Source organism: Pleurodeles waltl, chromosome 6, assembly GCF_031143425.1.
Source record: "Pleurodeles waltl isolate 20211129_DDA chromosome 6, aPleWal1.hap1.20221129, whole genome shotgun sequence".
NCBI lineage: Eukaryota > Metazoa > Chordata > Amphibia > Caudata > Salamandridae > Pleurodeles > Pleurodeles waltl.
The window spans coordinates 432,161,352-432,176,753 of record NC_090445.1 but is presented as its reverse complement, the minus strand read 5'-3'; the positions used below and the strand labels follow the sequence as shown (position 1 = coordinate 432,176,753).

The following is a 15,402-nucleotide window of genomic DNA, read 5'->3' as shown; positions in this document are numbered from 1 at the left end:
ATCCTCAATGGTGCCAACAAAACAGCCACCATAAAAAGCTCTGCCCCCAAAAGATCCAGTAAGCTCGCAAGATGGTTTACCCCCCAAACTACACACACTCGAGAGAATGCAAAAGGCTAGATAGATGGTGGCGTTGTAGCAGGGACCACCTACAAAGGGGCACTGAACAAATACCATCTCTGTCTCAAAGAAGCAAAAAAGATCACCTTAATCAGCTGCATCGAGGAAAGCACCAACCTCCCGAAGGAACTCTTCAAGATTGTCAAAGAGTTCTCCCAGCAGCCACCGAAAACACAGTCCAGCCCACCCAGGCCCTCTGCGACTCTCTATCCAACTACTTCCATGACAGAATCACAGCCATCTACAAGAACTTTCAACCCCAACCCACCAGTTTCAAACTCCTTCTGACCCCGTGGGAAGACTCCCCCAGCCACCTCATCACTGTCTGGAAAACAATATCCATACAAGAAACAGCCACCCTTATGAACTCAACCCACTCCGGCTCACCTAGCGACCCTTGCCCGCTTTACATCTTCAATCTGAGCCAGAAGGAAATCAGGAGCATCTTCTCTCCCAGAAAAGGTCCTGGAAAAAGCCATCAACAAACAGCTCTCTGAACACCTGGAAAAACACAACCTACTTGACTCCTCACAGTGCGGTTTCTGCTCCAACCACAGCACTGAGACCACCCTTATTGCCACAATGGATGACAAGATCCCTCCTCGGCCACGGAGGGAAAGCAGCCCTGATCCTCCTAGACCTCTCTGCCACGTTCAACATCATCTTCCACTTCACACTCACCTCCAGACCCCACCACATTGGGATCCAATGCAACACCCTCATATTGATCCACACCTTCATCAGGGGCTGCACTCAGAGGGTCCACCTCCCGCCCTTCACCTGTGAACCTAAGAGTAACATATGTGGCATCCCCCAGGGATCCTTTCTCAGCCCCACCCTTTTGAACGTGACGCTGCTGGCCGAGATTGTTAATTTTCATGGACTCAAAATCATCTCCTTCACTGACGATACCCAAATAATACTCTCCCTCGCCGAAGACCAAACCTCTCCCAGAGACAACTTCAGCAATGCCATGACACAGATTGCCGAGTGGAGGAAATCCAACTGCTTGAAAGTGAACACAGACAAGACAGAAGTGATCAACTTTGGAAACGATCCCTCCCTGTGGGACAACTCCTGGTGGCCCTCCTCACTTTGACAACCCCCGTCACTGACTGGCCACATCGGCAACCTCAGCATCATTATCGACAGTGAACTCACCTTCAAACAACAGATAAACGCAGTGACTTTCGTCAGCTTCCACAACCTCCGCATGCTACAGAAGATCTTAAAATGGATCCCCCTCGAAACCGGAAAGATGCTTACTCAAGCCATCATCACCAGCAGAACTGACTACGGAAACACCTTCTACACCAGTCTCCCCACCCAGCTCATCCACTTCTTCCAGACCATCCAGAACGTACCAGCGAGACTCGTCCTTGACCCTCCCAGAAGAACCCACATCACACCCCACCTCAGAAGTCTACATTGGCTGCTGGTGCACAAGAGGTGCAAATTAAAAGTTCTCACCATCGCCTACAAAGCCCTCCACAACATTGAATCAAAGCTAATCAACCGCAGACTCTCCTTCCATCCGCCAACCAGAGAGCTCTGCTCATGTCCTGAGAATCCAACACAGCCGCTGCATAGGGCAATCCTTCACCTACCTAGACGCTAAGAACTGGATCTCCGCACACACCCTTCTCGAATTCAGAAAAAAACTCAAGACATGGATCTTCAAGGAGTAGCCCGGACACGCAAGTGCCTGGATGTCCCCCGGGGTGATAAGCTGCACTCTACAAATACGATGAATGAGAGTTCACTATGGCTCAGTTGGTCAAGGATCTTTACCTGTGATTTTCCTCCTCTTTGACTCCTCTAATATTTAGTGAGGAAGATAAGACAAACATCTGTGACACTTATCCTGGTAGTTTCCACCTCGGTCAGGCAACCCTGATATTTCATGTACCTGGAGATGTCTGTTAGTCCACATGAGAAGCTGCAGCTCAAGCAAGACCTTGGCACATAGAGATAAGACCAGATCAGAAACACAGGCAGCTCGGTGTTTCGCGTTAGGTCTATGAATATGGCTTTTTATACCTTCCCTAAGAATTTATGACGACTATGCAGAAAGCACTTAGGCCCACTACACTAACCTGTTGCACCACAGAGTAGAAAAGGTTTTTCCAGTATTGCATTTTTAAATACCTAGCCTCCTTGAAACCTAACTTCTAGGGCATCATCCGCTATCTTGTTCATGTGCTGAAGTCAGGCCTGTAGGCAAGGCATGATTTCTGCACCCATAAAAGATAGCAGATGACATCAGTACTTACACTTAGCTGATATCGCAGTCTATGCGCAAAAAAGGGAACATTCAACAACTTTTAGGATTTGGGGAGGCAAAGCTCTGAAAAAGGGTCTTAAGAGGGCCATACCTCCCAGAATATGTGCCCCTACATGGAACCTCAATGTAGTCCTCAGGAGGCTCATGGGGGCCACCCTTTGAAACTTTACACTCATGCCCTCTTCATTTTCTTTTCTTTACTGGAAGGTGGCCTTCCTTGTGGCCATTACTTCCCTCAGACGCATTAGTGAACTGCAAACATTCACCTTACGAGAACCTTTCCTTCACATTCAGTGATACAGCATTATTTTCAGAAACAACTTTTCCCTCAAGGTGGTATCACCCTTCCCCTTTAACCAAACTATAGAGCTCCCAATCTGCTTTTTGCAGCCAGGCTTGGTAGCAAAGAGAGCTCTACACTCACTAGACTTTAAAAGAGCTCTTGTGTATTAGACTGACCGGACCAAGGCCTTTTATAAGTCTGACCAGCTCTTGTGAAACCTCACAAAAGCCATCTCTAAAGCTGGCATAACTAGATGGATAGTCAAGTGTCTTGCTACCACAAAACTAAGAGTTCTACCTGTTCTGACCATGGCATACTCCATGATGGCTCCTGTAGTCAAGATCCCACTAGGTGACGTCAGCAAAGCAGTTTTATTGGTCAGCCCCACCAATTTACGAAGCACTATTGTGTGGACATTTTAGCTCACCAACAAGCTATGCTTGGCCATATATGGTCTTAAGGACTTTGTTCCAGACATCTGAATCAGCCACACACTAGCCACTGCTTAAAGAGGGTTTATGCAGAGCATGTGTATTTACAGCCTCACATGCTACGAACAGAAAATATTAGTTACCCTGTAACCAGGTGTTCATAGTGTGTAGATGCATATGTGACCACCTTCTGCCCCTGAACCCTTTGTTGATTGCAGATCTCAACTCATTTTAACTGATCGACAGCACAAATGCTATGCTTACCCGGCACTCCTTACACATCCTCACCAACTGTGTGAAAACAGTCCACGTTGGAGTCAGTGCCCTTGTGCATTATCCACCCATGAAACATTTGCAGAACATATCATGACTTGAAAGACTTCTTTAAAGAAAAATAACTTGCAAACATCAAATCCCAGCATTAGATGGTAAGAGTATGCAGAGTATGTCAGTCTACAGCACATGATACAAACAGATGCTTATAATGTAAATGCCATTTTCATCTTCTCTGCTCCTCATTTAATGTCTCTCCTCCTCATTCTTGCATTTGTCTGCCCCCTTGAACATTTAGTTTTGGCAGATTGTTTCCTTCCACATCGCTTACTTCGGCGAACTATTTTTCCTTTTGGATGCTTCAATCATCACTTGACTTTCTGCATTCAGTGGAGTGCATGGTCCACCCTCTTCCCCCACACCTGCTTTCTCTTCTCCTTGCCTCGCTTCAGACCTACCTACCTATCTCACTCGCTATCTCTCTCTCTCTCTCTCTCTCTCTCTCTCTCTCTCTCTCTCAATCTTTCTTTACCTCAATTCAAACCTCCACATTTTGTCTGTCTCTCCCTCCCTGTCTTTTGCAGGAAGAACTAGACAATCTCAGGCTGCACAATGGAGCTTATGGCCCCTCACCATTTCCCAGTACCAGATTCCTCATAGCCATAAGTTCTGTTGTTTAACGAGTGGATTGTGTCAAGGGCATTGCATGAGCGGTTAGTGAAACGCTCTTGGTAATGGCTAGATTCTGTTCATGCATTTATAGTGGAAGAATTAAAGTCATACCATGTCACTTGCTTGGCTTTTCATTTCCAATAACCTGTTACTATTCACATATTCTGCAGCAGTACTAGCGTGCCTGCCAGAGCAATTTTGGTATAGAGAGGCAATTATTTTCTTATGTAGTGCCTTGAAACAACAAGATACAGATCATGTGATGAAAAGGGGTGTATTATATGATGTGGTTGTAATACACTTACACTTACCATCTCCTTCAGAACCCTGTGTAGCTCTGAGCAGCAAGGCTTACACAAAGGAACAAGTGTAAAACATTTAAACTCACCAAAACAATTGAAGAAGAAATCGACAAGACACCAAAGAAATCTGATAACATTTCTAAAACTAGACTGTATTTTTATGTATTTGTAGGCACTGCAATGAAAAGGATCCACTGGAGATATAGAATTTACAAGGTATAGAAAATCAAAGCATTTTACACAACTGTGAACAAGCATTGGAAAATTCAGCTAATTTGACACTTGAGACCTTTTTTACTAAAATGTTTGGGCTAGCTGTAATCCGGTCGCTCTAAGTCACTTTAGGGGACCAATTCCAGTAGTAAGCCAGTCCGGGGAACTAGTGAGGTCCTCAAAGTGAAGCAGTCTCCAATCAGTTCCAGGCGCTTTTATCCTTTGCAGGTCTTTACAATGAAAGTAGTCCTGATGCTGAAGATGTTCAAAGGATGTTGTGGAAACGATGTGGTCAATGGGGGTCTTGCTGCAACTACTTCTCGGTCCACAAAGGGGGTGAGGTGGTTCTAGACACAGTGTCAACATCCCTTGAAGTCCTCTAGGTGCTGGCAGAAGTCCAGTCGGCTAGTATCGCAGTGACGGGCCATGCCCGTCATAGGTAGATAACAGATTTTCTGGAGGTCCGAAATGCATCTTACCGATACTCCCCGGCTCAGCGGACTCAGGTGGAACTTTCTGCATTGGGTCCTGGTCCCTGATGCTGCATGGCAGTGTTTGAAGACTTTAGGCAACTAACTTGCCCTAGCAAGCTTCTCAGCTGTTGTTTCCTTGTGCTGTGAACAGGAGGCCAGCTGACTGACTCTTAGAGTCTCGGGTTTGGCTGGGTTCTGGAGACAACTTCTCCTCGAGAAAGACACCAGCAGGCACAGTACCTCTCCTTTGCGAGTCTCCAAGTTCAGCAAGTGCAGTCTTTCTTTTGTCCTCCTTCTAATCCAGTTCTGAGTCTGGGATGCCAGGAATGCCCTACTTATGCTCAGAAAATGCCCTCTAGGCAGGATGCGGCTGGTAGCCAATGGGCTACCAGGTTCTCTCCCACCTGATGACTAATTCCTGCAAAGTGTAGCATCTGGGCAACCCAGGATGCATAGTTCTGCCCACTTCCAGTATGACAGGGCCCCTCTCCCAGCGACTGGATCACTCTAGCCCAACTCAGTTTGGCCACCAACGGGGCACACGTCCGTAGAAAAAACAGTTTGACAATTGTTTCCCCCCTCCTGTTCCAAGTGCCTGCCTGTCTCCCCAAACAGTGGAGCAGCCCCTCTCCCAAGTGTTACCCGTTTGCCATTCAAAAGCAGCTTTTCCTTTGGAGCTCGCCTTTTGGGCCTTCATCCATGTGGCTTCCTGCAGGATGGAGGTTACACTTTCTTCTAGAGCAGACCTTTATTGTATCCTTTTCTAGGAGAAGTCGGCACTTCTCCCCAGAAGGGCAGAATGCTGTATCGGCAAAAGGACCCAGTTTGCAACCGGTAAGGGCCAAAGTTGCACACTGAAATTTCTTACATTAATTTCTACCACGGAATAAAGTTGGGCTTAATGTAATGAGTTGTTTGATACCGTGTAATACCCACTTTGGTCACATTGTTCCAGATTTAGCACAGCCGAGGGGTCAGCTTGTAACTCAGCACTTGCCAATTGGATTCCATTGTAAAAACATCAGTTTTGTGTTTTTCAGAACATGTAAAATTACAGGTTGTTCCTGTGGAATATGTTGCACCCTGGCTTAGAACTCAATAGGCCTGCTAATAGGGTGACTTACGCATATACCATGGTGAAGTTGAGTTGTACATTGCTTTAAATGACCAAGTCGGGCCAGCAGATAAACCTGCTCTTCAAGCATGCGAATGGCAGACTGGGAGTCTCGTTTTACTTGTGTGATACTCATGGTGACACAACCAGTACTGCAATCCCTGTGGGATTCAGGGGAGGGGCAGCCTCTAACTTGCGTACCCTGGGTACCATTTACTAGGAACTTACAGGTAAATTAGCTTAGCTAATTGGGCGAAAGCCAATTCAACATACCAGTTTTGAGGGTAAGGGCACAGTCACTGAGGTCTGATTAGCAGGCCTCAGTGCCCTCTCAGAGTAACAAAAATCAGCAGCATCATTACAAAAACTTGGGGATGATGACACAAAATGAGGCATTTCCCTACAGATTAATTTCAGGATACTTTTTTAAATAAATATTAACATAGTTACAAAAGTCAAAATAATACACAAATCAAAACAATGAGTATAAGACATTTAAGCAGAAGGTTCACAAGCAATCCCAAATGTTGTCATATGCCGATCTGGAATGCTATACCCTGGAATGTTTTGTTCTCTTTAACTTGCAATACTGGCACGATATCACACCCTGGGAAATATGGGTTTCAGTGTTGACAGTCCTGCCTCAAGCAAATTTCCATTTCAGACTGCTCGCTCATGAGATGTGTTTGTGGGTGCCTGGTGCACAAGGACGACACTAGGTTGTGTGATAAATGTGGCCTTATGCAAGCAAGGGCCATTAAGCAGGGAGAGGCCAATCTCTTTATGGCATAATCCCACAGCCACTGCTGGACTTGGTATAGTTCTAGATCAAGGTGACGCTCTAGTTCTACCCACTCACCATCAGCCAGCAAGTCCTCCAAGACCTAGAGGGGCAAAGCCAAGTACAAGAAGCTCCACAGTTAGGCATAGAGACAGTGCACTTGTTCCCATGGTAGGTCTCAGGGTCCTAAACATGTTTCCCCAGCAACCTCCTCTTTGGAGCCTGAGCTCATAGGCCTTACCCTGGCACCAGCTCTTTTGCTACCTCTGATTTACCTGAAGCCTTCATGCCCTGGAGCAGATCATGCATTAACAGCATCCTTCATTCAAGCAATCCTGTCCTTGTTCAGTGGTGGGTTCACACTGAGGGGTCCTCAAACCCCATAGAGCAATCAGATTTCCCGACTGGGCATCCAAGGGCAGGCACACAGTTGGTGCCAGTTGGCCCCAGCACAGCATTGCCCTAGCGCCTTTCCAGTGCTGCCCATTTCCATTGCTCTGTTGAAAGCCTCACTGGAGGTTCCCCCATTGGTGTATGCACTGGAGCCATCTTTGGAGCAGTCACATGATACAGTGACGTTTCTGACGACTAAGGCCATATTAGGGCGTTCTCAATACCAGGCACATAGACCTGTATAGGAGTCTTAGTATAAACCCCAAACTAGAGACAACTTCTTTGGCAGGATGCAGCCTTATTCGGTTGAATTTGGATACCATTAAGATTCCTGTCATTGTCCAGTATAATGACACTGGCAGCAGTGAGGCAGGGTAACATACTGTATCCTGCAAACAGTCATTCACAGCTGCTGGAGTTTCATTTGATAGTGGAACAAAACATGTAAATATTCTAACTGATTTTGCAGCCAGCATCTACAGCCTCAAAGCCTTTGTTTCCCTCCAGTGAGGTGTTAATGGTACCCATCACAGTTGTGTGGGGGCAAGCCAACTTCTTCCCTCACAGAGTACCATGAGGTGGCCTGCCACCATCTTCCATCACCTGCAGACTCGAACTGTTTGATTGCCTATCCTTCCCCAGAGAGTCTTGTGGTGCAGGTATCTTTGTTCTCAAAGTAGAACCCTGGATCATTCCATATGGCTTCCTCGATAATGATCGACTATGGCTCATTCCTTGGGCTTTGCCCTGTCGGACTTTGTTGGCTCACTTGACCAGCCTTCACTGTTCAGGTCCCCGATCATCATTAGAATTCTTAAACCTGCATGTTTCCTCCCTCAGTCCTCATTATTCTTTAGTGAGACCTTAACTTGATGCTCACTTTCCTGATAGGCTCTCCGTTCGAGCCAGTGCCTAGCTGTCTATTGCACTTGTTGACTACTAAGAAAGTGGTTTTGATTGCTATCATCTCGATTCGCCATAGTAACATGCTGCAAACTAGACTTCAGCTGTTTGGACTCATTTTACTTCTTCCTTCTAGAATAAGCCAATGCTCGGGGCAAGACTTCATTCCTTCTAAAGGTTGTCACCATTTCCCACGTGATACAGTTGATCACGCTGCTGATCTTCTACACACTACCTTGTCCCACCAAGTAGAGCCTCCATCGCTTGGAACCTCTTAGCCTTAATGTGGACAGGACCCAGAAACAATGGATTGATGATCAGCTCTGTAGAAAAGTAACTCTTTTTGGCATGGTTACCCCCGCTTTTTGCCTGTTATCAGTGTGCTTAGACTGTTTTCACTGGAGTCCTGTTAACCAGGACCCCAGTCATTGTTCTCTCTCCTCTAACTTTGGTTGCCTTGGTACCCTTTACACCCCACAGTTGGCATACTGGTGTACCCCCGTAAGTCCCTAGTATATCGTACTTATGTACCCAGGGCATTGATACACCAGGGGTTTCCTATGGGATGCAGCATGTATTATGCCACCCATGGGAGCCCATGCAAACTTTGTCTGCAGACCTGCCATTTGCTTCCCACGTGAAAAGCTGCATGCACCCTTTCACTGCTGGTCACTACACCAGCTCACTGTAAGTCACCTCGCCGTTTCAGCCCAAACAGCAGGGTGCAGGTTCCTGTGTGTGAGAGCACCCCTGCATAAGCAGTGGTACCCGGACGAACTCCAGTTCCAATGCAATGGACTTCATGAGTGTGTGGAAGCCATTTTACCCTTGTACTGGCCACAGGTCACTCGCTACCTGTGGTCCGGCTACATAGTGGTAACTCCGAACCTGGGAATGTTTAGTATTAAACATGTTGAAATCATACCCCAATACTAATGCCAGCATCGGTGGCATGATTCCATGCACTCTGGGGGCTCCTTAGAGGACCCCCCAGTATTGCTCCTGCCAGTCTTCTAGGTTTTGCGAGCAGCCCACGCTGCTGCAGTTCCTCAGACACGTTTCTGCCCTCCTGATATGTGGTCACCCTGCTAGGTGACCAATCCCCCTTCCTTGGCTATTTGGGGTCTCCCCCCAGGTTGGGTCTTTAGATTCGACGTGCAAGATTCTAGCAGAACTCCTCTGCATCATTTACTTCATCTTCTGGCCACCGGGACTGCAACTGGTCCCTTCAGGAACCGATAATCTGCAACTCCAGCGGCGTCTCCGCTCTGCAGTATTGTCTCTCCGGCTCCTTCCAGAAACTGCAACATTTCCCTGACTGTGCATCCTCTGAGGGTAAAGAGTCTTCAGCCTTCAAAAGAAGCAAGAAGGAATCTCCCTTGGAGTGAAGGAGTCACTCCCCTGCACCCACGGGCGCCAAATGCAATGACATCCAGCTGTGTGGATCCTCTCTCCTGCAAAACTGTGGATCCTGCAACACAGGGTAGTGGTCTGGAGTGGTCCCCTCGGATCTCTCTACCAGCTATCCAACTTGGGAGACGGTGAGCCCTTGCCTCTCCTTGAAGGACAGTACCCCTGTGCACTGCAACTCTTGCAGCTACCAAGGCTTGTTGGTTCCTCTTCCAAGGGATCTTCAGGCTCCGTGTAGCCCCAGCCTCCAGCACTCTTCCCTGCAAAGCACAGTCTCCAGCCTGCTGCTCCAGTGGCGTGGGACTCCTCTCCAGGTGTGCTGAGTGGGCCTCACTGCGACTCCTGTGTCTGATGCCTGTGAGTTGCCTGTGGGAGCTGCATCTTCATCTTTTGACTCTCCTCTCTGCTGAGGGTCACCTGGGACTCCCCTCCTCGGGTTGAGTCCCCCTGGACTTTGCTGGTCCCCGGAAACTCTACAACTCTTCAACTGCGACTTTTGCCTTTGCCAAGGCTTGTTGGTGGTGTTCCAACACCAGTGACTGACTGCAACTCTTCTTCCATCGTGTGACATCACCTGCATCACTTCTGGAACTCTCCTCCTGCTCCAGTGCTGCACATCTGACTCCTTGTCTTCACCATCGAACTGGTCCAGCATCTCCAGAAGGGTGGGTAGTAGCCCCTGCCATAACCGGACACTTCATCTTGAACTGGACTTCTTTTGCAGGTCCTCCTCCTTTGGTTTCTTCCAGTCTTGTCTGGGTCTTACACAGTCTTTTTCCAAAGTTCTCCTGTGGGTTTGGGATAAAACCAGGTACTTAACTCCTCTCTCCAGGTCTCTGGGGGGCACCCTGGTACTTACCTTTTGGGCTTCCTTGTTCCTCCAGGTCCCCTCTACAGATTCCACCTCCATGGGGGGGGGGGTCTACCTTTCACATTCTTACTTAGTATATAGTTTGGTATCCCTTCACTGTTTTTTGTTTTACTATTTGCTTTTGCTTTCTATGCTAATCACTGACTTCTAATGTGTATATAATAGTGTGCTTACTCACCTCCTAGAGGAGTATTGTCTAAACAGTATTTTAGTACTTGTGTTACCATAATAAAGTACCTTTATTTTTGTAACACTGTGTGTTTCTTTCATGTGTTTAAGTGCTGTGTGACTGTAAGCTTTGCATGTCTCCTAGATAAGTCTTGGCTGCTCATCCACTGCTACCTGTGGAAAGCTCTGGCTTCCTAGACACAGTCTACACATCACTAATAGGGGATACCGGGACCTGGTATAAGGTGATAACACAATAGATGCTCACCACACACCAGGCCAGCTTCCTACAGGGAGTGCAGTCACTCCAGGAGTAAGTAGCCCATTGGCTACTAACCTACACTTCCCTAAACACCCATACATCAAGCATTTAGTTGCCCCCCTCACAACAGAAGATTAGATTGGTCTGACAAAAGAATAAGTTACTTACCTTTGGTAACAATCTTTCTGGTGAATAGACTGTCTACCTGCAGATTCTTCAATGATCCCTCCTATCTCCCCTTTCTGTGGAATAGGCATAGTTCCATCATTAATAATATTCATATTTAGTCTTGGTACATCTCATAGATTTATCAATTTCCGTTGGCCTTATTGCCGTCTTAAAATGCAAGGGAAATACCTGATGAGGAAATTTGAGTGGAGAGGCATGGTGCTTTTTGAGGTTTTGGTTATATCTTGTCTGTGGTGATACCCAGTGTTGGTGTGGAGTTGAATACCTCTTACCAGTGGAAAATAGCCTTTTCCAGATCCAGTTTGGCATCTGGAAGAGATTCAAGAGGTGAGTAAGATGTAGGTAGAGTGTATCTGCCAGAAAGATCATTACCAGCGACTACAGCATTGATTGCAAATTGTTGCTCTTCTGCAGTTTCTTGTTTGTACGAAAGAAGTGGGAGAGTTTTCCTTGCCTTCGGGGGTGCCTGCATGCTGATTATATACTGCTGAGATGAAATACCAAACAAAGCATGGTGTGTCCCATCAACTCAGAATAACCAGTTAACTTCTCCCCTGTTCTAATATGTTCCCTAAAGTATTTCACAAGATTATGTGGTGGTACGTATTCTTTCTTTAATAACGAAAGTCTGAAGTGATTATGTAGGTAATTGGGAAGCTGAATGAGATGTATAGTTTTGAGTGGTAGCTGATCAGTGTTAATGTTTCTGGAATGTTGGGTGGGTTGGCAGACCATGAGGCAGTATGTTTGTCTGACATGGACAGTCTCTACTGAAAAGACGAAAAGAATAGGCTTAGCTTTGACATGTGTCCTCTTATTCTTTTTTTTTTTTTTTAGGCCTCAGTCTCAGTCAACAGTGACTTATGACCGCTCCATGGGGATGATGATTGCCCAGCCTAGGACAGACCAGTACCTCTCTTGTGAAGGTGACCCCAGCATGCCAGTCATTGTAAACACCTGTAGCCTGAAATCCGATGATAGGGAGAGCCATGATCACCATCATCCAGGGGACGGCGAGAGTGAAATGTACCAGTACAGTGAAGATGAGGACTCCGAGGCTGACGACAAGAGTGACGGAGAGCTGGTTGTGCTGACTGACTGAACTATTGGCTTACCTCCCACTCACAAAGGATACCAGGGGTTTGGTGGTAGGGAGAACCTCAGGGAAGAGCCTCCTGGAGAACAGGCAGCAAACATCAAGAGTGTATTTGATCTACTGGGGTGAGGCATGAACCCTAAAGCTTCCCATGTTTATAAAGGGACTCACCTCTGTGCTTCTGTACCCCCAGATATGCACAAATCAACTCTCTGGTGCTAGGCACCCACATCACACGTTTTTGGACTCCAGTGAGACCCCAAGATAGTACATGTAAGGACTGCCAGTATCTGTACCTAGCAGTCTACGTAAGTGTACGTGTGCATATTTGTGTTTGTAGTATTTGCGTTGTAATGGAGAAAATATGTGCCGGACAATCCACAGCTCTTCAGGAGGGTTCGATGGATCTTAGAAAATGTGCTCCCAAGCCACCTTCTGCCTTGGGATATGTATGCTGGGAGGATATGTCAGGGAATGAAAGTCAATCTTTGGTAATTGGTAATGCTGTTTTGCTTGCATCTTCTGCAGCCATCTTGGGGACCGCAAACAGCACATTTTAGACCCCTCCGCGGCTTCTTTAGTGTGAGAACTTTGAGACATCATAGTTCAGAATGGGGTACTGCCTCTCCACAACTAACACCTTACTTTGCCTGTCCCATGACCTTCTAGGGTTTAGAGTGTACACCTTTCCCCTATACATATATATATTCCATTCCCAGCCACTATATCTGATTCTTTCAGCTACCTCATCATTTTACCTTTAGTCTCTGTTACCAGTCAGAGGCCAGGTTTGGTTGCAGTCATATTTATCTGCAATGTTGCCTGTCCTTTGAGTAGTACAGGCAGATTAACCATTGGTAACACAAAATGTGTGCAATTTTTATTTTAGTAGAGCAGACAAGATTGGGCCTTCTTTATGCGCAGTAGTAAAAGGCATCTTAAAACGAGAAAATGGCCACAAACAAAATGAAGCAGATTAATCACATTGCAACCATTGAGTTTCCTGTAATTGCACAAAGTAAGGGTCCTGAAGTATGTAGGCTGGATTTCGTCTGTAGTCACTTTCCAGTCTGGCAGTACATTTCTGGGTTCCATTGTGAAAATGAAAGAGCAATGCTACACGCTGCTTTTCTACTTGCTGTCTGGTTACTTTTTAACTTCCTATCCATTAGCCTTGCAAATTTATCCCATGAGACTTTCTGGCTTTGGTTGTGACTTTCTGCTGGTTCTCCCAGCTAATTGCTGTGTGAGTTCTGTGGGCCCACTGTCACTTTCTCACCACTGGTTGTCACATGCCTTGTCAGCCCAGTATACAAACATTTGTTGGTCCCCTGTGACTACTTGTCGTCCCACCATGTAATTATCACGAACAGTTTTCCGCTCTTCAAATTCCTGTCAGATCTCTCTTTGACTTCATTTTGTTGTATTGAGTTTGGTCCAGTTTTTCGTGTTTGATATCTTAGATTAATTTTCGATCTGCTCTGTAACTTTTCTTTAGTTACTACTGTGACTTCTGTTTCATCTCTGAATTGCCTTGTAAATTTTCTCTGACATGTACATCGGTTTTTGCGACCGAACTCTGCAAATTCTCGTTGGCCAACTCTGTAGTATCATGTATGTTCCCTGGGACTACCTGCCATTGCGTTTTGATTTCAGTTTCTGATCAACATTCCATGGCATTTTATCCATTTTGAATTGCCACACAATATATCAAATAACAATTGGCTCAGGAGGATTTATCTCCAAAATCACTGTATGGTGAGTGAGAACTCAAAGGGCAGTACTGCCCTATCGTCTCATTTATTGGACAAAGAAAACTCAGGTGTGCAAATCTAGTTTGAAAAGCCAAGTGGGATCAGGAGTCCATGCCATTTTGTACATTAGCTCCAGTTGGGCACATACAATCTGACATTCACCAATTCATTTTGTGCAGCATTCACATCTACAGAGCTTGCAAGTACATCCGTATAAGTACAGACACATTCATGTCTGTTCATCAATTGCTTTGAGAGGTGTTTCAGACTCCCCATTGCTTATAGATTTGTGCGCTATGCACAGATGTTGAAAACTCTCAGCCATACTGTGGGGGCAGCTGTGGGAGAGAAGAGGTTGCCCTTCCCGCCCTGTTAGAATGCTAGATTTCAGTCCTGGATCTGCAGACTCATCTGTCGATTCTTTAGAATCATAATATCTGCCTGATTTACTATTGTCCTCTGAAATGATATATATATCTATATATAAATGTGTGTACATATATTTTTTATGATTGTAAATATAGATAGAGCTTTATTTTGTTAATAAAAGAACATAACTTAAAGCTGTATGTTTCATGATCCCCAGTTGCTCATGTATTTTTCTTTTGCTTTTCAGAATAAAGAGAAATTTTGAGAGGTTTCTGTCTGTTGTTACTTAAAGGGCAACCATTGTCTAGCTTGCATATGTCTAAACACAACAAAAGAGGGATGCATTTGCTCTAAGATGAGTCATTTGATCGTGGTTCTTGCATGCCGGATCGCGTTTTACAGCTCTCATTGTAAAATCTGAGCTATCCAATGAAGCATTGAGACTGCATTCAGTCTTTTATTTACTGTTTTAAAAAAAATATGTTCAATGGCATGTGTAGCTGCAGATACACATGCTATGCATTGCTTCCGCCATCTAGTGTTGGGCTCGGAGTGTTATAAGTTGTTTTTCTTCGAAGAAGTCTTTTCGGAGTCACAGGATCGAGTGACTCCTCCTCTCTGTCATACTGCGCATGGGCATTGACTCCTTTGTTGGATTGTTTTCTTTCCGCTGTCGGGTTTGGACGGGTTTCCTCCACTCCGAGATTTCGAATGGAAAACTTTAGACAACGTTTTTCACCGTCTGTATTGTTTCGATCGCGTTTTCATCTGTAGACCAGCCAATAGTACAGTCAAAAAACAATTTTTAGCCCTTCTGGGTGCAAGCGGTCATCTCAGGCCTTTTCGGGCCTACCGTGTCAAAGGTTGATGGATCGGACTCCATTCCGATTCTGTCCTCACTGCCACGTGAAATTTCCATACACAGATCAACACCTGGTATGTAATCTGTGTCTCTCTCCCGATCACCGAGAAGAGGATTGTGAAGCCTGTCGATTGTTCCGATCCAAAAATACACTATGTGATCGGAGAGCCAGGAGACTG

General features: G+C 45.9%; 1 protein-coding gene across 4 annotated transcripts in view; it reads left to right on the top strand.

Moving 5' to 3' along the window:
- Positions 1–14,632, top strand: part of SOX13 (SRY-box transcription factor 13) — a 138,719-nt gene extending 124,087 nt beyond the window's left edge. For 3 of the 4 annotated variants that reach the window (XM_069238486.1, XM_069238485.1, XM_069238488.1), the window contains one exon: positions 11,980–14,632. In XM_069238486.1, the coding sequence (XP_069094587.1) occupies positions 11,980–12,244 (265 nt within the window). In that variant the 3' untranslated portion in view covers positions 12,245–14,632. Of the gene's footprint in view, positions 1–4,537; positions 4,582–11,979 lie in introns of all 4 variants that reach the window. The other variant, XM_069238487.1, reaches the window with a different exon arrangement.
- Positions 14,633–15,402: the final 770 nt, after the last annotated feature.